Source organism: Phymastichus coffea, unplaced genomic scaffold, assembly GCF_024137745.1.
Source record: "Phymastichus coffea isolate CEN01 unplaced genomic scaffold, Cenicafe_Pcof_1.1 PCOF00048, whole genome shotgun sequence".
Taxonomy (NCBI): Eukaryota; Metazoa; Arthropoda; class Insecta; order Hymenoptera; family Eulophidae; genus Phymastichus; species Phymastichus coffea.
The window spans coordinates 1,205,956-1,228,733 of record NW_026706859.1 but is presented as its reverse complement, the minus strand read 5'-3'; the positions used below and the strand labels follow the sequence as shown (position 1 = coordinate 1,228,733).

The window sequence follows — 22,778 nt, the reverse complement described above, 5'->3', positions numbered from 1 at the left end:
GCTCGCTCTCTCTCTCTCTCTCTCTCTCTCGCGCTCTCTCTCTCTCTCTCTCTCTCTCGCGCTCTCTCTCTCTCTCTCTCTCTCTCTCTCTCTCTCTCTCTCTCTCTCTCTCTCTCTCTCTCTCTCTCTCGCTCTCTGTCTCTTTCTCTCCTTCTCGTCCTCCCTGCATTCCTTCGACTTTCCGCGGGCCAGTAAGCGCCGCCGTCTCGCTCACCAGCCTTCTCCCACCTTCGGCCTCCTCTGGCGATCGCTAAGGACGTTACACACTATTTCATGACGAGATATCGCGTCCGCGTGTGTATCTTTGGTCAACCGACCAGCGCGTACGCGCGCGTCGTCTGATCGGATGCTGCGAATTGAAGCGCTCGTCGTCGCGCGAGCCGCGTCGCTTTTGATTGACCGACTAATCGGTCCAGAAGGAAGTCCGCGGTGTGATGTCTTAAGTTGATTAGTCTCGTCAACCAATTTTCGCCGAGTGCGCCAAGCCATTTTGCTCGGCGAAGCTACACGTACACGCGCGCGCATGCATGTCGATGGAGATTTGAACTCGCGATCTGGCTTGATCGGTATTGCTCCGTTCACTCGTCTCGACATGTCGCGGATTTGCAGATAGTCCGTATGTTTATTTTTCGTAACGAATTTTTTTACTTGATTAGTTCGGAGAATAGATGAATCACGACGGATTGGAACAAAAGCAACAATGAGGGAAGTCCATATTTTAAGGCAGGCAAGACCAGCTGGCGCCTAACACTTGATCATGCCGACAGGAAAAAAGGACTCACCTATTAAGGGACAGCTCGGACTTTTGTATCTTCATTTTTATCTTATGCTTGGATCGCCGCACAGGTAGATGAAAGTCAGAACATCCTCTAACCGAGCCATCTTTACTAGGAATAAACGTAATAAATTATCCAATCTTTTTTCACGCTAATTGTCGATATGATCTGTCAAATATTTGCCTTTGCTTTTTTCCCGTTGTACAATAATTTCGTCAGCTCGGGAATGAAAAAGTAATCGGTTGTTCTGTAAACTGTGCTACTTGTTTCGCTTCTCGGTAACATTTCTATTCTAGTTCATGCCATTTGTAGCTTTCTCTCAAAGCCTATGTTTTGTAAACTACACGTTTCCGTCATCAAAGATTATTGATAGGTTAGCTGATTCTTCGAAATCACTTTTCCTCAAACGAAAGTGTAAGTAATCCGTGAGTCTCACGATCATCTAACTTAGATAAATTCGAGTTCAGATAACACTCGCATTTATCATAATTTTGAAACATTATTTGATAAAAAATGGGCTCAATAAAAATTATTTAAAATGAATTTAATTTTTTTATATATTACTTCAGAAATAGAGATTTTCTGAAATGCCTACAAAGCCACGAGTAAATGAATAATTTACAATGACTATTTATTCACCTATATATTGTTCATATCATTCGGAATAATCAAATTATTATAATTAAAAGGATGATTACTGCACAAAGTGTTTTACAATCTATCCACAAACTATAGCAAATATAAAATTAACGTGCTTAAAGTGTGCTCTATTCAGTAGCTGCCATTAGTGGCAGAATTGAAAATGTTGGGTAATAGCTGACTCATTGTTTTTATACCAATAAGATTTATATCGGATCTATGAACAATCGAGGCTCAAATTGTTTTCTCGTTGTCAAATCGCGCCACCACGTTTAGAGCTGTTTAAGTTACAACAGTTATACGATCTTTCGATTCGCACGTTGATAATTAATAAAAAAAATACACTGCTTAATTTTACTCGCGCTCTTTGCGCTAAATCGAATGCTAAATGGGAAAATGCAGCATATCCCAAAAACCAAAAATACATATGATGGTCGTTATCGAAGAAGGGTGACGTGCAGGTGACTAAAACAAATCTCACACGCAAAGATATCTATCAAGACAATAGAGTACTTGCCAGTACTCAGAGGGAATCAAGCCAGATCTGTTATACATTTGCATCGGCTTCACGTTGTAGCAACCTTTTTACGACATTAATGCCTACACAACTGTAGGACGCAGTGGTTTCGAATCGCTAATGTCACTACTGGAAGCTAATGACTTTCCATTGTAAGTGTAACACCTTATATGTCAATAGATTTCTCACCGCAATTTCGTGTTCTTTTTTACACGTAATGATACAGATCGATCATTTGTTCCAGTTGGTAAAAAGCCATGCGGAGTGGTATTTGTCGACGTGTATCTGGAATCATTGACTTATCATCCAGATCAAAATACCTTTAAGCAATATCATCAGCATCATCCTTTGAAAGTAGCACAGCAAAATGCAACAAGCAATAGCAAGGTTTAAGAAGATTTTAAGAATCCAATAATCAAAAAATAAAATACACGTGTTTTTTCGCTTGTCTTTTGCAATTGTTTATAAAAAATTATTCAAACAAATGACTAGAAAAGAAACAATTGCAAATGGCAAAAGAAAAAATACGTATATTTTATTTTTTTATTATGCAAAGAATGGCGTAGTTACTTCGTTGCTATCGTATCCAGTTTTTGCTTGGGACTAGACATAGTCACTTTCACTCTCTGGGATGCAATTGTTTATCCTCTTTTTACACCGACAAATTACACTCTGACAAAAAAAAATGATACGTAGGTTTGTGTTACGATTTTTCCCGTAGAATCGATTACTGAATTCAGTTTTTCAAAATTATGAATTTTCTAGTCATTTGTTTGAATATATTTTTATAAACGATTGCAAATGACAAAAAAAACACGTATATTTTATTTTTTGATTATGCAAAGGATGACGCAGTTACTTTGTTGCTATCGTATCCGGATTTTGCATAGGCCTTAATAGGTTAATATGCTAATGATAACAGGCAACGGTATAGCTGTGTACTTTTTAATAAATGATACAAACGAATATTCTTTGACTTTTCCTTGATAGCCTTGACGTTCACATCGTACATTCGGGGTATGATTTTTTTAAATGCAAGCGCAAATGTGTTGAGATCTTGTTAAAGTTGAGTTACTTTACAGTGAACTTGGTGATACCATTTTCTCAATGCCGATAAAATGGTATCTGTATTAAAAAAATTACTTTGTAATTTAATGAATTTTACTTCGAAAGATCAATAATTTGCATTTTTAAATGAACTTATTTGTGTAACAGTTTTATGGGATTATATTGAAAAAAAACGTTATAATAAGAATATTTGTTTGAATTATTACTAAACAAAAAAGCTAAACCAATACAGAAAAAGTTGTATACTTATCGTCGCGGAGATCAATCAAGTGCTTCAAAATTTCTTGCTTTCAATGTAATGGATTATGCAGAATAATATATTCGTTAGATTTATCTCAATTTACAATAAATGTAGGGTCTACGAAGGAAAGAAGAAAAGTCACTATAAACAATATTTTTTACCTGAAAAGGTCACTGCTAGTTTTTCGTTTCTCGTACAAATTTTATAAGAATTATTCGTAATTATAAATATATAACATGTTGAACATGCTTGTGAACAGTTAAAAAAATTGCCGTATTTGAAAATTCAAAATGGACAAAATCCATACATTTTCAAAACGGTACATCATTTTTCTCTTGATTTGTCAATATTACTCTATAATTTTAGACATGTGATTCGTTCAGAAAGTTACGACATATGTTTATTAAAATTCAAATTTCCTTTGAATTCTTACAATACAACAATAACCATTGTTTTTAAATATAAACTGAAAAATGGTCAAATTATGCAAACTTTTTTAAAATTATGACTATAGTATCTAATTATCATGGTATATATAAATATATAAATTAATAAATAAATTTAGTTATTACCTGTCAATATTATGTTTTATTCCGTATTGATTATTTCTTGTTTGAAAAAAAAATAGAATATTAATTTCACAGTCTACTTTGTCTTCTTTCTCCTTTACTTACTTTCTCATCACACTTGCATTGCCTGTAAAAGATAATAAGATAGCACTATACAGATGCAATATCTGTAGATCAGTAAGTAATCCCCACTTCGGTACACGATTACACTAAGCTCTTTTCTTGTCGACATATATCCTTATACAGATAACAAAAGACAAAATTTTCTTTCTAAGAAACTGTAAAGATCACTTACTTGAAAATTTGAAAGCATGTTATTGAAGTTTCAATGAAACATTACAAACTTTTTTATGGGATAACTTTCACAAATAAATTTATAACAATTCATTGAAATTGAAAATTTTAGTTTCGCATCATTTATGAGGGGGTCTCACATCTGCTGTAGCTTTTGGAGACATAAAAAATGATTTCCGTTGTTATTATGATGTATAGCACTAACCAAATATAAAAGTATAAAAAAAGTTGATTGCTATTGCAATAAAATATTTAAATATAGATTTTTGATAACATCTTTATACTTGACGGATTAGACAATAAATTTTCTTTAAATAAGATACTTTTGTTTTTTTGATGAGTTGAAAATTGGAGTAATTGTGTCTTTTTAATGCACTTTTTTCTAGTCTTAGAATACAAAAATAAAGAAATTACTAATAAGTGATTGAGTGGAGTCAATGAAAACTGTAGTTACTCGTACAAGAACAAAGAAAAGAAAACGTATTATGAATACCTACATCTCATAGACAGAGTCTTTGACAGTTGCCACCCTGGAGCGCGTTATAAAAGTCGGCTTAAACACAGGCTACACGCCGTTTGCTTAGTTTAAAAAGTTTAGAGTGAACCAAGTTTCTACATCAATGCCAAAACACAGAATGTACAAGAATTATTGCACTGTTCAATCTACCTACATTGATAAAATACACATATTAGCTACGGAAAATCAGTTACAATATAAACCAACCGTGCAAGGTAGAGAGTCGGAAGTTCAGCTTAGTGTATACTATATCCAGTGTGACCAAGTATACTAAGCATCCATTTTGGAGGTGCAGGAACACATACTGCCGATTTTCTAATGATTGGAATCGATACTTGCAAAAAATTCTATCAAATTATTGACAATTTTCTTGTAATTATTAAATATTTGCTTAACAATTATGTCCGAGTGTAAATATTATTAAAAACGATAATTCAAAATCAAAAAGTAAAACGATTGAATGCGATTTCGACAATAAAATACCAAAAACATGTATTTAATTTGTCTATTTATTACTTTATGTTCTTATAAAATGTACAAAAGCACGTGTAAGTGAAAAAATTTACGCAGATTATAGGCTCGTATTTGCCGACTAATTTTTTTTTTCAAGCTCCTCAAGTTTATTAACCTGCGAGTCACCTACACTATGTATGTACGTGTTAAAGTACATAGTCAGAATATACAAGCGCTTATTATTATTACATTTTTATATCATTAGGAATGTCCAAATCATTGATCACAATCATGATTAATACACAAAGTATCTTATTTCTATTATCTACAAACTATATAGATGTAAGTATAAAATTAATGATCACGAAATCAATGGTGACGCATATTTACAAGTTCGCGATCAATTTTTTGGACATTCTCGTTAACGCAAGTTTTTTTTATGTACTTTCTATATTTACTTAATATTTATTTTTATATATCAATGCCTTTTAGCCATTGCTGCACATTCGATCTCAAATATAAAAGGATTTTATTCGATAGTTCAATTAGTTGATTTTGCGCGCAATACGCAAGTCAGACATAATTTTGACTTTCTCCTGTGTGTATTAACAAACGGAAAAATTTCAAGCCAATGCTTGGAAAAAGTCGGAAATAACTTAAATTATTTCGCAAACGATGACATCGTTGACTGCCGCGCTTAGTCTATAAAATATGTCGTTTTCTTGGAAATCTGTTGAAATTATTAACAACTAGTACAATCTTATAGAAAAAAATTGATCGCTGTGAATTGATATACTTTCTACGTAGATATATGTGCTTTAACAATGAAGTTCAACTTCGCTATAAAAGTCGTATGAAATCAACTTACTACGATACTTTTAGCTAAATTCTAATTCGAAATGTACATTATATACGTAAAATAAATTGCTACTTATATAACTATATGATACATTTTCTTATGTAAATCTAGTCGCTCAAGAATGTTCCCATTGCAATATTTGATTGATATGCAATCAACTTGATAAGGCACTAAATGTTTGAAATCGTAAATTTCGTAACTGTGCGTTTTTGACTTAGGCATATCTATTTCTCCGAAACAAGTAATTGTATTTATTTCAATTGCGACGTCGCATTTTTCGTTTTGTTTTGAAGAAATGACTGCGATAAGTCGATACAACCTTTAGCAACTATAAATGATTGTGCATTACGAGATACCTAACAGTCAAATAATGCAACGGAAGACCATATCTTGGTTTAAGCGCCTAATAATATTGGACGGATGTGCCTGTGATTGGGGATTGGAGAATAAGAAGATTGAAAAGGAAGCTATAGATATAGAGACAATTAGTCAGGATTAGTTAGAAGCACAGATGACGAAAATAGATCGCGAATCCCCAAAAATCTTCGCAAATCATAAATTTTTGTTAATCGAATATACTTATATATCTTGCAATAGAAAATTATTAATTACGTATAATATTAGTCGGGAAATCAATGTATGCCTGTAATACATATTTTTATACGTGTCGCACTCACTTATCTCGCATCGCGTACGAGTAAGTTGCTTTATATATATCACATTGAGCGACTTTTTTCGACAGAAATAATGAAAGTCCTGGCAGTGATCGATCCTTTTCCTAATTATAATTTACTTTTATCAAATAAAAAAGTTTCATATAAATATAACGCTTTGTATATATATATATAGTAAATATGCATATAACATTCCCTTGATCTGACGACCATGAAGTCATAAAAATAAGTTTACTAAACTATACATTCATATAGAACTATATATTCATGGAAAACGAACATTATCAACATGTGAACTAATGTGAACTTAATTGATAACGAAATGTGACGACCAAATTAATCGTGACGATTATAACGCTGTGTTGACGTATTTAAATAATGCGATAACTTATTCCTACTTAAAAACTTGTACGAAATAGTTATAATAATAAACTTGGAGAGCCACAATTGTTAAATAAACACAAAGTAAAAAAAAATCAAACGGTACCGTTTTAAACAAATTTTATCTACTTTTCAACTAGTAAGTGTATGCGAAGCAAAGAAAAAAATACGTTGTCCTGACTTAACCGCGGGAATGTACAAATTGTTCCTATGAACTAACTAAACGACGCCGAAAATAATGATCATCGAAATATCCTCGTAGAAAATTACATAAAAATTAAAGAGATCAAGTATATGGATCAGACAGAGGGGCTTTCCATTAACAGCGATCCGTACACCCGCTAAACAACCTGAAACGTAGACGCCCAGAGTGGCGTAGATAAGCAGCTCGATAATATCTGACTATAGAAAAAAAAGTGTGATTGTAAATAAAGAAAATCACATTGCCGTTTCGAGCGGTTGACTCTTGCTCCTGCCGACAGTAGAGAGCTGGGTGAGCTCGGTAGGCTGGTTGGGTGCGAACGCGTCGAAATTGGTCTCGAGGATAGCTTCGCTCTTGGATCTCAGCGGGCGGTCCTCGTCGAGATTGGTCTCGAGTAGAGCTTCACTCCGCGGTCGATCTTCGTAGTAGTAATCATCGTGATCAGCGTGATAATAATTATTGTTGCGGTGATGATGCGAGTACGGCAGGGTAGCACTGTGATTACTGAAGTACTCGGGTACAGGCTCGGAATGCGGCGTGACCGGACTGTTCTCGTAGTGGCCGTTCACCGGTACGCCCACGCTATCATAGTCGATGGACGAGTTGGTCGTACGCAGATCGCGCTTCAGCTCGCTTATCGAGTCGCTTGTGCCGAGGCTTGAGTGCAAGGGCAGCGTGGAGACATTGTTTAGGTAGCCGGAGGAGACGTCCACGTGCTCGCTGTTCGGTCTCGCCAGTTCCTACAAATTTTACATTCAACAATCAAAGCGATGCGCGCGTTATGTATTTTGCGCATCGACCGGCACATCGGAAAGTGCGAAAATGAATTACCTCCGGAGTAGCCACACTGTCAGCTTCGGATTGCCAGGCGCTATTGTTGCGCGACGTAAAGGTCGAGTGGTTGCGGAAGCCCTCGTTGCGGTAGGTTAGATCGTAAGCTGGATTGTCACCGGTGAACTTGTGAGCCGGCAAACCGCTGCTAGTGCCGGGCGAGTAACGTGGATTGTGCGCCTCGTACACGTCGTAACACTGATTGTCCTCGAGAGACGAGTTCAGCTGGGATTTGTCCATCGAGTCTAGGCTACCACCGTTCGACATCTTTTTGTAGTCCAAGGTACGAGAATTCAACGTGTCCGTCGACTGTTTGGTCTGAAAGTTGATGGGTTCAATTAGTTTCTCCTTAAATCACAGTCATAGCGACACGAATATTAAGAGAATGTTTCACATTAAATTGAAGTGAACTTTACTGGTGAATCAGCGGCTTTGTCAATTTTTAGTTTGTGCTCTTTAAAATTTATATGTGCATATATTTGTTTTAATTTTTGAAAAATGTCGCATTACATATGCAAATCTTAATCATCAAATCAAATCTGTGTTAATAAAATCTGTTGAGTTCCGTGTGAAATCATCCCGAAAAATAATAGACTGTTGAGTGTATTCGCGAAGCATAGACATGAACAGCACTAATTGCATGGCCAACAAATCATCACAAGCACTACAACTATAACGATAACAGAGCTAAAGCGTACGACAGAGAGTATGCAAAATTGGTGATTATATTGTGCTCTGACCTGCATTGGTGGTACCAGAACCACTTTTTTTTCCTTCGTTGGCGGCTATTTTGCCAATTAGAGCCGTAGGATTAGTGATGAAAAGAGAAGAAATGTTCGAGAATATTTATTTCCTACTCAACGGCGAGTTAGATAAATTATGGAGAATACTGTTAAACAAACTAAGTGATTTTTATTGAAAGCCGATTGCCGAAGATTCGTAGCGTTAGGCGTGTAAACAGAAAGCGAATAAACAAATTTTATTCGTTTAGACGTTTAACAGTATTCTAGCGGCATGAGAAAGTGTAAGTGATATGGATGTAAAGGAAGAAGGATTGGGGATGACTATAAAAAAGACGATCGACTGACCGGTATCGGTTTTCTTCTTTGGTAAGCCAGCTCAGAAAAGCCGGAAGTGGAGCCCACTGAGCGCAACGAGTGGAGTGACTGCCTGATTGAATTTCTCCTTTCTAGACGCTCGACTTGGCGCCTCTTCGACTTGGATATCCACAGAACTATAGCTGCAGCTAGCAAAGCCAGAGCGACCCCGAGCGCACTCAGAACTCCGATTGCGACGATATCCTTCCTCCATGACAGCGGGTCGATGTAAACGCGCGGATCTGAGAATTGGAGAATCCATGTCGTGTGGTCAAACTCGAGTGCGGCAAATGTTTCGCGCGAAAAGTCGCGCAACTCACCGATTTCGCATACGAATGGATTGGGCTGTCCGCACACGTCCACCTCTATCGTCTGATACGTAAACATGGTACACTGGTCGATCCTATCAAGCTGTTGAATCCAAACGCGCTCCGAATAATCGAACCGCTCCTGCTGCTTGCGCAAAAACTTCCAAAGTTCGATGTAATCGCCCATGATAAATGGCATCGATGCATTGGCGGCCTTCGTGAAAGACAAAATACATTGCTCATACACGGCACGAGATCGGTCTAATTTCCCTTATGAAAATTTGCAATAGCATACCCTGCAGAAATCTCGCGCCGAATAAAAGTCCATGGGTGCGCCGATGTATATGTAGCAAGTGTCGCCGACCAAATTCCAAGCGGGAGGACATTTGCCACCGAGCACCGACACGTTGTTCATGTGGTAAGGCGTAAACTCCACTTGCAAGAGCTCCGGCGAGTCACCGCGATCGCGAATTCGACCTGCCACTGCGAGCGTCTCGTTGTAGCCCCAGTAGTTGTGTCGAGCGTCCACATTCGAGCGCCACATCTCCAATTGACTGCGGGGAAACAGTGTCAATGGTTATTCAAGCATTTCGTTGGATTAGCGTATCGCCATTTGGACAATTGGAAAAGTCTAAGCTGAGCAAAGCACGTTTATGACGGTCAAGAGGCGAATACACAGGAAATCAGCATTTGCGGGTGAAAACTAGGATCTTTTAACTTACAATCACTTACAATCATTTCCAAACATTAGTATACGTTTGTCAGAATCATAAACTTCAGACTATTTTTATTTAGATAAGTGGAAAGGCATAATTTTGAAAAATGATTAATATTCTGTATCTAGACTAATGTAGGATTATTTCGATGTGCAGTATTAAATGAAGTTTGAATAATCTTATATTTTGTTGAAATACCTTGTGTTTTGTTTACTTACAATTGTTAACACAATGTGTGCATATTTAAAAATATTGAAAATCTTAAAAGTTAATAAAAATTCAAAAGTAAATTCAAATGAAAAAGATTAATTAAAAGAAAAGTGCAATCGTTTGATCGACAACTATAGCGAACATAAAAATGAGACAATAAACCTTTGATGATGTTGAGAGACAATGCATCTGAATTCGGATGCAATGGCGGTGGCGAAGCGTTCGCACATATATAATTTTTGATAAAAGCACGACAAATTCAGTCGTGTACTTACTTAGTGTACCATTCGGCGTCGACCACGCTGATATATTTAATAACGTGCATGCGAATCGATAGTATGAAATGAAAAATAAGTACGTAAATTAAAAAAAACGTATGGGAAGTCGGAGGCTTACAATATTACATTACGAGAGGCAATATAACGAAAATTTTAGCTACAAAAATTAATGTATATAGAGATAATTAAGTTTCAAGAATATACTTGGCTTTGAAAAAATTATTTTGCAAGAGTGACTACACAATAGACTCAAAAGCTTAAATATACTCACAGAGATCTGTTGACGGTCAGCATTTCGTAGTCGTTGTCGGGATTAAAGAATATATTGTCGACGTACTGCTGACCAGGTGTTCCTGCGACAATTGTGCTCCGTCCGTCGCGATCCACAGCATAATTTCTGAAGTAAACGTTCAAGAGGTTAACTGTGAGCTTACTCGGCTCTTTGTATTTTGACATTCGAATGACGTATACTCACTTGTAAAATCCATTGTGCGAAGTACTTTGGTAAATCGGAAGTCGTACGCGTTCGAAACCTGAGATCTCCAGCAAGTGCTTTCCCAGATTGCCATGGAGGTAATTCAAAGTCATGTTGCTAACCACTTGCTTCAATACGATGTTATTTTCGTATGTAGCGTTGTTTTTCGTAAAATAGTTTCTGAATATCGTCACTTCTTGATAGGGGCTACTTTGACGACCTTCAATATACCTGATAATCAAAGAAACAAGTTAGAATTTCAACGCGTCTTGAAGTCTAGTAGACTGTTGACAGAGCAGAAAGAGAGAAACTTACAGAGCAGGTGTATCGTAATTCTCAGCAAACAGATTGTTATGAATCCAACCTTTGAGAGAAGTTGCCGAACCGCGGGAGTCGGCTCTAATACTTAAACCTCCTTGATTTTTCATAACCAGATTATTCTGAAAATGATACAAACATGTCATAAGACGCACTTTCTATCGAGCATTCAAACAAATTATCCAAAATTTAACTTACCCTAAAATAAACAGATTGAGTATTTTGAACGTCTAATGACACAGCTGCCTTGCAGGTGCTAAAGTTTCCGTAAAGCTTCTCGCAGTTATCCACAAATTGATTCCTCTCGAGCGTAATCACAGCATTGACTTCTCCAGCGCTAGAATATCTGACAGCTCCTTCTTGACACTTCGACATCACAGAGTACGATATGTTATGCTGCACGTCGCGATCTGTAGTAGAAAATAAAAATTATCATTAAATGTTTACTCCGCGTATGGACCTTTTATAAAAAAAAAATTACGTGAAAATTAATACTCACTAAATCCTATCGCAGAGATGGGTAAAGTGACGATTTCCGCAATGAAACCGTGAACGCTGCTGGCTCCAGTGGCAAATAACTTCACACTAAGACTTGGTCCCTGAGTTCTAAACAATTTCTTTTCCTTGTGGTTGTTGACATACAACTCGTCAATCATTTTAACCGTAACATTGTAAATGTCACCATCGTAAAGTGTCAAACTATCCGGTCTACCGGGTTTTCCGGTAGAGTTAAATAAATTAAACTGTAACAGCCTGAAAAAAACACGTAATGTTTAGTAATTTTGTCATTTTTTTATTAAAAGTATAAGACAAACATGTAATTCATCACCTAAATCCAAAAGGCTTGGCTCGATGATTACTGCGGAATATTTTAACGCAGTTGACCGGATTGTTATCATACTTGTAGTAAAGCAAGACACGCTCTTCGATGGTAACTTCTTTGGTGGTATCACAGATATCGACGATACTGAACAAGTGATATGGTATATTCAAATCCTTGAGAGGAGTGAAGGAACTTTCGTCGGCCTCGCGACCCTCTCCCGTCAACGATAACACATTTATACCGTTGCCAAGCACATCTTTCACTTGGTTGAACAGCAGCTCAATCTACAAACATTAAACGTCATTTAATGAGCATGAAAAATCGACAAAAGGTAAAGTTGAATGTAAACTAGTTAATTACCGTGTGTGTCGGTGATATAATATTGATACCGTGATAAGCGCTCTGGTGAACGCTAACCCTTGAGACAGAAGGTGACTTCATAATCGACTGAATAGCCGGTGACCTCTCATTGTGCAGAATGCCAGCGCCGGTGATATTGATGAATTGCAACACCGACTCGACTCGACGTACGGTCTCGTGAGTAACTACATCGTGAATACGGTATTCGTAGAGATAGTGTTCGAATTCGCTGTTGGCTATGCGAATACCACCCCAGTAGCTTCTGGATGGATCGAGGTTGCGCTGACCACAGTGGATGAAGACGAATTTACCATCCCATGGGCACTCGTAACGGTGGCCAAATAACTGACCGTTCAGACGGATTTGACATTCTTCCAAGCTCTCCTCGTTACCCGTACACTGTAAAATGACATAAGCGCGTGACTACGATCGATGGTCTTGAGAGAAACAAAAATTAAATGAGCTGACTTTGAGCTTACCTGCAAAGGCTCGGGCCACGACCATATCCTCGACAAAGAACCAGGATGTAATTCATATCGTCGATCTCGGGAAACGTAAACATTCAGAGGTTCGAATCCCAGTTGTCGGCAGGCTACTTGCGCGTTTCGCTCAGTGAATCTCGTGTCGCAAAGCGGTATCCATTGTAAAGTCGTACGATTAAAATATTCCAGAAATCCCTCGTTGGTGGAGTTGGTACAGTTCTCATCTTTGCACAGTCTGATAGTATCAGACTCGATGCTCCTCTTATTCGTTAAAGGTATCTCGTTCCTGTCGCTAATGGGTCTCATGATAATCTCGTGGCCTGGTGCACCCACGGCTTTCAGAGTCCCAAGGACCAAGATACCAACGTTCGGAGCGAATTCCATTACCACGTCCGGATAAACGTGCAGGGTGGCGTCGGGCATAACAGTGATGTCCGAGCGGATGACGTATGGTTTGGATCGCGGATATATCGACAAATTATCGACAATGCGGCCGCCGAGATTGTCGAGGTCCACGTCGGTTTTAGGCTCGTAAGACGCTGAAATGGACGAATCGAGGGATTCCGACACGAGGTAAGGCCGGAAGTTCGCCACAGCATGATCGTTCCAGTCATCGAAATCAAATATTCGCTGTCTTATTTGATGATCGAGAGACGTACCCCACCAATTTTCAGTCACATCTACGTTGTTGTTGATTTTCGCGGTTTTGATGCCAGCGAGAAGCTCGTAATCCAGAGAATTCTCGCCAAACAAATTTCTATTTACACGCACCTTTTGAATGCCATGAAAACCCACAACATACGTGGGCGTGTTGAACATCTGATGGAAGCCACGCGACGCGATCGCGCCACGGCTGTTTTGCTTCACCTCGTTGAACATGAATCTCGCGTCGATCTCGCCCATTATCTCCGACTGACTGTCCGCCTTGAACTCGACCATGTAATTGCCGATGTTCCTCTGGATTTTATTGCCGACGATCTTCATACGTTTCTCCATGCCGCGAACGGAGATAAGACCAAACTTACAACGATTCCCATCAAATCGATTGCGCGACATGTTGAAGCTGGCATAGTGACCGTCTATCACCAAGGCAAATTGCTCGTTCGCTTGCCACGTGTTGTTATCCATGTAGATCGTATGCGTGAAATTCTCATTGTACTGCCAGACGTAAGGTAATGCGACTTCAAAGCCGCCAGCCTGATTACGCTCGATCGTACTGTCCTTGATGACCCAGTGGAAAAGATTGTTAGATTGGCGCATGTCACGACTGTACTGAATTATGCCTTTGCCGTTGTCCGTTATCAAACTGCGCAAACAAAAAGAATTGATCAGTTTATAAGCTCGATTCAGTAAATTACTTCATAAAAGTTTCCAATTGTTTTACCTGTTATTGACGTGAATTGCAATTTCGGAAATGTTGGAATTGTAAACGTTCCAATACGGTGAGTGAATGTAGATTGCTTCCTCGTGATTGTGAGAGATTTCACAATTGACAAATTGAATAGATTCATTGGCTTTACGCAAATAATGATCGCCCAGCTCGTCGAGATAACGATTATAATAAGATGCAAGGACGCCTTGTCGATTGTTACGAATTTTCGTGTTTGATACTCGCAGTGACGGAATTGGACCTCGTACAATACGATTTTTTATATCCTGTGACAAATACAAATTTATTGATTTTCACGAACTCAGGGAAACTAACTTTTTTTTTCAGATAAAGCCATAAAATCCACCTGATAGGGAGCTGGAATTGCCGTGAGTACCATGACGGTACCACCCAAAGCATTGTCACCGCTGTGGTACTCGAATATCACGATGTACGAGCTCGAAGCAACTGGGAATACCGTCAAATCTCGTTTTAAGTGCCACACGTTGGAATTCGCACTGTGTTTGATGTTCGGGGAGTCGTGTAAAATAATCTGTTCTGTACTTCTATTGTGAATTGGATTCAGCAGTTGAATACCAACTACGTAGCCCGGCGTAACCTGGAATTCAAATCATTATAGTTTATATTACGTATGTTTTACGCAACAGAAATATATAACAATAGAAAACTCACTCTGATGTTGTGATAACGATCGATAGGCTCACCCCAGACCTTATTCGTAACGAGATACTTGGTCTCGCCCATGGCCAATTCAATGTCTGTGTGGTGTTCAGGTACCATTATGGGATCATAGCTGGAATCCAGTGACGCATCGGGTGAACTGTAGAACCAGCCAGCAAACTCTCGCTGCTGGATTGCCGAAAAGGCAGGATTGTGCCTGATACCAGCGAGCTTGTTGTTCTCAAGGCGGGAACTGGCGATTCGTAGTCCGAGCTGTTTGAAACTCATGCCGCTGCCGGCGTTGTTTGAAAAATCACTGTTGCGCACTGTGTTCACTGCATCAGCTGAGTAAATGTCCGAATATAACACGCCCAAGCCGTCTTGAAGGTTGTTCACCACTTTCACACCCTCGAGCGAATGTCGCGCAAAATCGATCTGTAGTGCTGTACAAAAATGTCGATAAACACACGTAAAGCTAATTATGTCATTGAATCTTCGTTCACGAAAAAGGCTCACGAACACTTACCGGGCTTAAACGAATTCGTAGTATAATCCAGCAATCCGGCCCTCTCGATAGTAATGTACTGCAGATCGCTTCTGAGAGCAAGCGGTCCCAGCCTCAATCCAGCCCAGGCGGCTTCGGTGCACCTGACGCCGACGTCGTTCTCGTGAGTGCACGAGTTTTCGAACTCTTCGCTCGTTTCGGCTTTGCAGCGCGACACGTCGATGTCGTCGTCCGTGCACTGTACGTTACTCAGCACTATGTCCTCGTTCGTACCAGCACTTGAAATCTGCGAGCGCTCCATGTACCAGTTGTCCGGATCGAGCGTCAAGCCTAACTGTTGACAGACCAAGGCTGCGTCACGCATCGTCCAGCCGTAGTTGCACACTGTACCCCATTTGTCTCCTACTTTCACCTGCAATCGACGAATGCTCGAGGTAGTCGTTCGTTCAAATACAAAGAAGCGGCAAAGTAAAATAATTGGCTGACCTGCAGTCGACCCTCGTGACTAGTCTTGCCACCAAGCAATCGTACCGGCACCTTGCTTTCCTCGACGACAATGGGCATCTCCATCGGTTCGTTCATATCCCCCGTGTCCATCATAGTATCATTGTCAATGGTCACGACGATCTCTTCCTTGAGCGTCATGAGAATGTTGCTCGGACCAGTGCCGTGGGCGTCAAGTTTACCTGCTACCATGATGCCGACCGCTGGAGGAAAGCGTAATGTCACACCAGGTTGTAGTATAAGCTTGCCACCCGGACGGACATTGATGTCGCGCTTGACGATGTACTCGCCGGCTTGGAGGATCTCTTGACCGTCGACTTCGCCGCCCACGATGTTCGTGCCTGGAGCAAGGAAACGCGGCACGAATGTTGGATTTGGATTGATGGTGTTTGTTGCCGGGTTACTGCTGTGCAACAGGTACGGCATGTACTCGATCTTCGCCAAGTTGTATCTGTCTTTTCTGTAACGTAAGCGAATCTTTAGGCAAGCATCCACGCGCACAACGTTGATTTTTCCACTTGAATCGAAAACAAAGCTCACCTATGAAATAGCCTCTCGAATATCTCCGGCTGCTCGCTCGAACCCAGCCAATTGTACGTGCAGTTGATGATTTTACTCTGATCTTCCAAGTGCGAGCCAATCTCGTAGCTCGCTTCCGGATTGTGCAGGATATTCCTGAATATCTGAACGTTACTCGAGGAAACCGTGACCACCGCCGAAACCCTCGATCTCGGTATCAATCTCGAACCTTGCACGTCGCCGTTATCGAACGGCTCCTTGACTCTGTTATCTCTCAGGAAATTTCTAGTAAATAGTAGATGCTGCGCGTCACTGTACGGCGACAATCCGAGACTGGCGACGAAGAATCCCTTGTTGTCGTAAAACTCGTTGTGCTGAATGAGCAGTTCGGCCGACAGTATGTTGAACTCCTCGTAGAGTGGATTGCGCACGAGTATGCATCCGTAGGTGTGTTCGCGGAAGTGATTGTACTCGATGACACCGTCCAAGTTGAGCGCCGGATTGAGTTTTATACCGAGCTTGGCGTTCTGCACGAACACATTGTGACCGATCTGAAGCTTTAACTTGCCTTGATTGTAGCGCCAACTCGATTCGACTTGAACCGACGTCTCGCTGCTGCTGTTGAACCAATTGCCAGTGACGTTGACGTAGGAATCGCCAGTCGAGTTCCCAACTAATATACCGATATCGCGATTCCGAAAGATTTCCGAGTATTCCACCACCGTTGTTTGATTGAAGTGAACGTATTCGGTTGTCGAGCTGTCGTTCAACCAGACCGCGAGGCCGTAGCCTCTGTTCGAAGAGATGCTCGATCTCGAGACGTTACGATTGCCACCGGTGACCGTGATGTTGATGCCGTCGCCACGATTGAAGGCAATACGACTACTCGTTACGTTGACGTCGGGCACACCACCGAGCACGTGCACGCCAGCCACGTGCTGGTTGTTCGACACCGAGGTGTCGTCGATGTGCACCACCGAGCGTAGCTTCTCCGCCGCTATGCCACGCCCGTTGTTGTCCGTTATCGTGCTGCTTGTTACGTTCAAATCGTACGATTTTCCTGAAACAAGGACGTCCGACGTGTCATTTCAGCGAAATCACGAATGATCGACAAGCAACTAGTCGAATATCGATAAACTCACTGTAGCCAGACGTGATGCGAATAAAAGCTACCATTTGAGTGCGAGGCTCGGCCAAAAACTCGATATAGAGATTTTGTCGAGTGGTTGCAACGCTCTGCGGCAACGTTTGGTTTCGCACGCTGACGCGGGCCAATAACCTGTCGTTGTCGCTGATGCCATCGTGTACCTTTATGACGGCGCTGTCGTTCCGATCAGTCGTCATTTGCAGAAAGTGCACAGTGAGCACGTGGCCGGGTCTCGTGAAGATGTACTGCGACGACAATTCAACGAAATCTTCGTCATTCCGTCATCGTAGAATATATTTTTTCAAGTTGAAAAAGATCAACGAACCTGTCGGCATCGTTTCTGTGTTGGCGCGTAGTTTCTTTGACCAGCCGAAATCGTTATGGGGAAGGTCTGGCTAGCCGTGCCCGGAAAAGTGCAGAGGTTGTAGATGTCCGCCCGGTCGGCACCCTGATCGTCCGGTCTCTCGTCGTGATGAACGTACTTGATGCCGTCCGCCTCGTTCTCGACGACAATGCAATTGTGTATGTGGGCCATTCCGCTGGAGCTGTTCACGTAAATGCCGTATCCTGCAAGCGACAAATCGTCGATGAGCTACGGAATATGGCGCTCCCAGCGGCGCGAGCAGAAGCAGCGGAGCGCACGAGTACCTCGGTTGCTCTGGACGGTGCAGTTGGAGATGACGACGGGTGCGTCTGGATGCGTGACATTGATGCCCGTGTACGCCGAGGCAACGATCGAGATCGACTCCATGCGAGGCGGTACGCCTTCGACGTGCAGTGCCGGCGTGACGTTGAATTCACGCCCGGTTCCCGCATGCCTGCGCACGGCACCCGACGAAGCACACGATTACACGGCGAACGAAGCCAATGGTAAAACGGAAAAATCGCTTACCGAATCTCGACGTTCTTGAGGATCGATCTCGACTGGCGGATGTACAGGGTGTTCTCCTGAATGAGCGGCCTGTCGTAAACGGCGTTCTCGAAGCGCAAGCCACGCCAGTGCTTGATGGCACCGGTCGAGCCGTCGTGATGCGGCGAACATGATATGCCCAAATCCGGATGGTAATCTGCGCTCGGTAAGTTGCGACGTTAGCGGGCAGTTCGGTTTTTCACGGAGTTAACATTTTTTACTCGCGACGCTTACCGCATACGCCGGCACCGAGCATCCTGTGAGGCCAGCGGCCGCAACTTTGCAGCGAAGACTCGGTACCCCGACACTGCGGCTGCTCGTAGAGTAGCCGTGGCCTTGCCGGCCACTGCCTGTCCATCCAGCCCCACCAGCGGCCACCCTGGTAACCCAGCTCCCGACATGCCGTCTCCAGATCCGCACGGGTCCAACTGCAACGATAGACCGATCAAATTTACAATTAATTATCGCAACGCGAGAGAACAGTCGAGAAACAAGTGAACGTTATTGGCACGATTTACATTCCGGCCGAGTCGTTGATTTGCGGACGAAACCGATCGTACTCATCGAATAATATATACACGCACGTTCAATTCCAACAAGATAGACGCGCCGAAGTATAATATTGCAAAACAAATATTCGTAAGCACACATTCGAAGTGAACGTAAACGCGCCGATCGTATGTACGCGAAAGCGCGAACAAACGTGTGTTCCGACAAGCATTCAAGAAATGTCAAGCATCGAGCGGTACTCGATAGAGAGAGAAAGAGAGAGAGAGAGCGAGAGCGAGAGAGAAGCAGAGACTAATTGAGCGTGCGAATGAAAACAAAGGCCAGGGAAAGTCCCAACGAGCATTAACGAGGGACGCGCGTTCGCCAATAAATATCCTGGTCTACGGGCGGGACGTGGCGCGTGAAGCGAGCCGAAGCGTGCCCAACGGCCAGAACACACTTACTTTCTTGAGTTGGTGCAAACGGAGCGCCATTCGCCTTTGTGCAGGATCTGGAGACGGCCCTCGAGAGGACTCGGTCCGTCGACGAGGCGCACCAAGCGCGACTCCGACCGACCGGGCGGACCCTCTGCACTCGTCAGCACTATCGGCTTGTTCTCCTCCCCCTGCAACAATGCAATTGGAACGCTTGACAATCGCTCAACGACACCAGCAACGCTATACGTGAAAAAGTAAAACGCGACGCGAGTCAAAGACCTTGACCGATTGCAAAATTCCTTAATGGAGCGGTAATGCCCGCAATGTTTACTCGGACCTCTGCGCGCGCGTGTGCGTATGTGTGAGAATCGAGAAGAAAGGGAATCCGGACTTGACGATCTTACCTAACTCGTAACTATGACTCGACTGACGCCGAGTCAATGAATACAACGGTTTATATAAACTCTCCCGGCTATACGTGTGCCGATGAAAAATACCGCGCGCACGTGCGTCACTTCGACGCGTCCTTACGAGGGAGGGGCACAATCGAGTTTTCTTGGCAGTTTACCGAACTTGCTCTGCGTGTATTTTTTTCTACAAATCATCTTACGACCTGAAAGTATGAACGGCAAATAGGAAACTTTGTTGCTGCGACTATCGATTTTTCTTTTAAAATTGAACTGTCGATCAAATATTCGTAACATTTCGTATTTGAACGACGATGAACGATTTTTAATGTAAAATACACGTTAAGAAAATGCTACTCGGAACTTTAAACTGACAGAATGATGGTTGCGTGAAAATGCGGCTACTACTTCCGTCTTGAAAATTCTGAATCATCCATGAATGAATGTTTCACCGAGATCAATTGACCGTAGCCTGCATGCTTAATGTATGATTTTGACATTGTAACAGGTGACGGCATATTTCAATTTGGAACTGTTACAGAATACTCATATTTAGAAGAGAAAGTATCGAGAAATTCGGCGCTTAGAGAAACGATGTAATGTAAATTTCATTATTTCGTGAAGCTACCAGCATGTAACGCAACAATTTCGGCCGAGCCGGAATGTAACGCGCGATAGTTATCAAACAAGTCGTAATCCCAAGCATGAAATCCAAATGTGATTTAGCGGAACAAATCACGCCCAATTGCACGATATCTCGGCATCAAATATTTCCAAGCTACGGATATCGGATCCCGGAGGAATTGTATACACGGGATTAAAGCTCGCGCGCGCATGAAGCGCCTCGTCATTGGGGAACGATTGCTCGTTGATCCCTGAGAATCGAATCAGCCGTTCGCTCCGTTTTCTGTCCGATCGAGCGACGCTGTCTCTCTCTCTCTCTCTCTCTCTCTCTTTTATTTATTATTTTTTTTTTCGGAAGACACACGAATTAGGCGCGACGTCAGCTGGTAATTGGTCGCAATTGCGCGGAATTGATCTGAAAGGAAGAGAAGGCGCCTGGTTTCTTCTTCCGGCGTGTCGCGCGCGCGCCACGAAGGGATCGTGGGCACTCGCTGTTTACCATGCTAATGAACGCGTGCCGCGCGCTTTTTATTCGTTTTTCAACGACGACCCCGTCGACGGCGAGCAGCTGCGCGAGCTCAGCAGTCTCTGATCTAGACCTTTTAAGGATTTAATTGTCTTTGCATAACGCGCGCCGGATACGCTTTATTAAGCTTTGCTTTTCATGTCGCCATTTAGCCAGATCTCGTGCGTTTGAAGAGATGCCTCGCTATTAGCAGGATGTTACTTTCAGTTTGCCTTAGATATTCTGCAATAATCGGAAAATACGCGGATAAACGTGCAAGATGAGCAATTTATCGCTGGGTTTGTACATCAATTCGAAATAACACGAAGAATTACGAAAGAAAAAGTAAAGTTTATATACGAAGACTTTCAAGAATTTTCACTTGTTTTTCTTTTCGTTAAGCGAAGGTTAAGCACCCGTGACGACGCGCCACAAGAATGTCGAGCCAACGGACAGCAAATTGTCGGATTATTAAATTATCTCGTGAAATGATGAAAACTTCAAACAGCTGCTCTTTTAATCCTGCGTAACGCGAGTATTTGAAGGAAGAGATTTTTTCATACGCGGGGATTACGCGTAATTAAAATGAATCTGAATCAAGGCCAGCGAAAGACGTTTTATTTATTTGTACGTTCGCGAAACGCTAGATGTACGCGATGAAACTCGGCGGGATTAGTTGAGGCACTTGGACGAATCCATTTGGGCTTTATCGGAGGTTCGATCGCGTCGGCGAAGCGCGCCGCTACGATATTTAGTCGCGGAAAGAGGAAAGAGGACGAACCGGGCGCGGCGCGAATTGACACGAAAATAAAGCGACGAAACCGGCGCGGCAAACTCGTTTGGCACGGCTCACGCGCATAGGCGTTCGTCAGCGTCCACAGGGCACAGCTAGTCAGTCAGTCGCGCGACTCCACCTACGTTACGGCGAGCGCTGCTTACGATTAATTTTAATTGCCGCTCCGCTGCTCGGCTAGCGCGCGATAACGAGGTCGCCCACGCGCCGCTCGTCGGCTCCTCTCGCGAGATCGAAGCGGTCGCGGCACAACGGGCTTTTCGCTTTCGCGTGTGTCGTTGTCGAGCGGCCAGTTTTCGCAGCCGGCCGATCGCCTCGTTGCGCCCCCGGACGAGATTTATGCCGATGCGCAGATAATCGCGTCGCGCGAACGCGAGCGAAACGCCTCGCCGAGGGCCAAAGTGTTTCGGCGCTCGGTCTCCCGTTTGACAACGCCCGCGAGCTTTCGCCGCGAGCAGCTCGATCGATCCTCGCAACGTGGCTCTCGCCGCGGGGCGAACGAGCGGATATACGGCGTGAATTATGTCGGTTTCTCCTCGATGCGCCGTGGTAACGCCGTGGTAGCGCTGTATCCTGCGGTTATCCTAACATAATACACTGCGAAATATGTCGATAACGCGCTGCGCAGCTTTCCATTTTCCAAGAGATTCGTGCGATGCGATAACTCTCTCTCTCTCTCTACTCTAGTTTCGAAATTTCGCGGTGCAACTTTATTGCAGCGGAGTGAACTGCCGTTTCGACGACGCGTAAAAGCGACTTTCGAACGGCGCGAGCAACAACAGCGACAACTTGGTTTGGCG

General features: G+C 42.4%; 1 protein-coding gene across 3 annotated transcripts in view; it reads right to left on the bottom strand.

Annotated features, from left to right (window-relative positions):
• Positions 1-5,112: 5,112 nt before the first annotated feature.
• Positions 5,113-22,778, bottom strand: part of LOC131665197 (protein bark beetle) — a 28,231-nt gene continuing 10,565 nt past the window's right edge. Inside the window, exons 1-27 of one of the 3 annotated variants that reach the window (XM_058936919.1) lie at positions 20,054-20,076; positions 19,677-19,837; positions 18,958-19,151; positions 18,706-18,880; positions 18,462-18,631; positions 18,139-18,380; positions 17,809-18,058; positions 16,688-17,726; positions 16,130-16,607; positions 15,665-16,055; positions 15,151-15,581; positions 14,825-15,076; positions 14,473-14,744; positions 13,086-14,394; positions 12,607-13,005; positions 12,253-12,530; positions 11,923-12,176; positions 11,622-11,833; positions 11,421-11,545; positions 11,106-11,336; positions 10,902-11,027; positions 10,628-10,654; positions 9,722-9,980; positions 9,439-9,640; positions 9,110-9,360; positions 8,022-8,339; positions 5,113-7,930 (exon numbers count right to left, since the gene is read on the bottom strand). In XM_058936919.1, the coding sequence (XP_058792902.1) occupies positions 7,427-7,930; positions 8,022-8,339; positions 9,110-9,360; positions 9,439-9,640; positions 9,722-9,980; positions 10,628-10,654; positions 10,902-11,027; positions 11,106-11,336; positions 11,421-11,545; positions 11,622-11,833; positions 11,923-12,176; positions 12,253-12,530; positions 12,607-13,005; positions 13,086-14,394; positions 14,473-14,744; positions 14,825-15,076; positions 15,151-15,581; positions 15,665-16,055; positions 16,130-16,607; positions 16,688-17,726; positions 17,809-18,058; positions 18,139-18,380; positions 18,462-18,631; positions 18,706-18,880; positions 18,958-19,081 (8,319 nt within the window). In that variant the 5' untranslated portion in view covers positions 19,082-19,151; positions 19,677-19,837; positions 20,054-20,076 and the 3' untranslated portion in view covers positions 5,113-7,426. Of the gene's footprint in view, positions 7,931-8,021; positions 8,340-9,109; positions 9,361-9,438; positions 9,641-9,721; positions 9,981-10,627; positions 10,655-10,901; positions 11,028-11,105; positions 11,337-11,420; positions 11,546-11,621; positions 11,834-11,922; positions 12,177-12,252; positions 12,531-12,606; positions 13,006-13,085; positions 14,395-14,472; positions 14,745-14,824; positions 15,077-15,150; positions 15,582-15,664; positions 16,056-16,129; positions 16,608-16,687; positions 17,727-17,808; positions 18,059-18,138; positions 18,381-18,461; positions 18,632-18,705; positions 18,881-18,957; positions 19,152-19,676; positions 19,838-20,053; positions 20,077-22,778 lie in introns of those variants that run through there. The other 2 variants (XM_058936917.1, XM_058936918.1) reach the window with 2 other exon arrangements.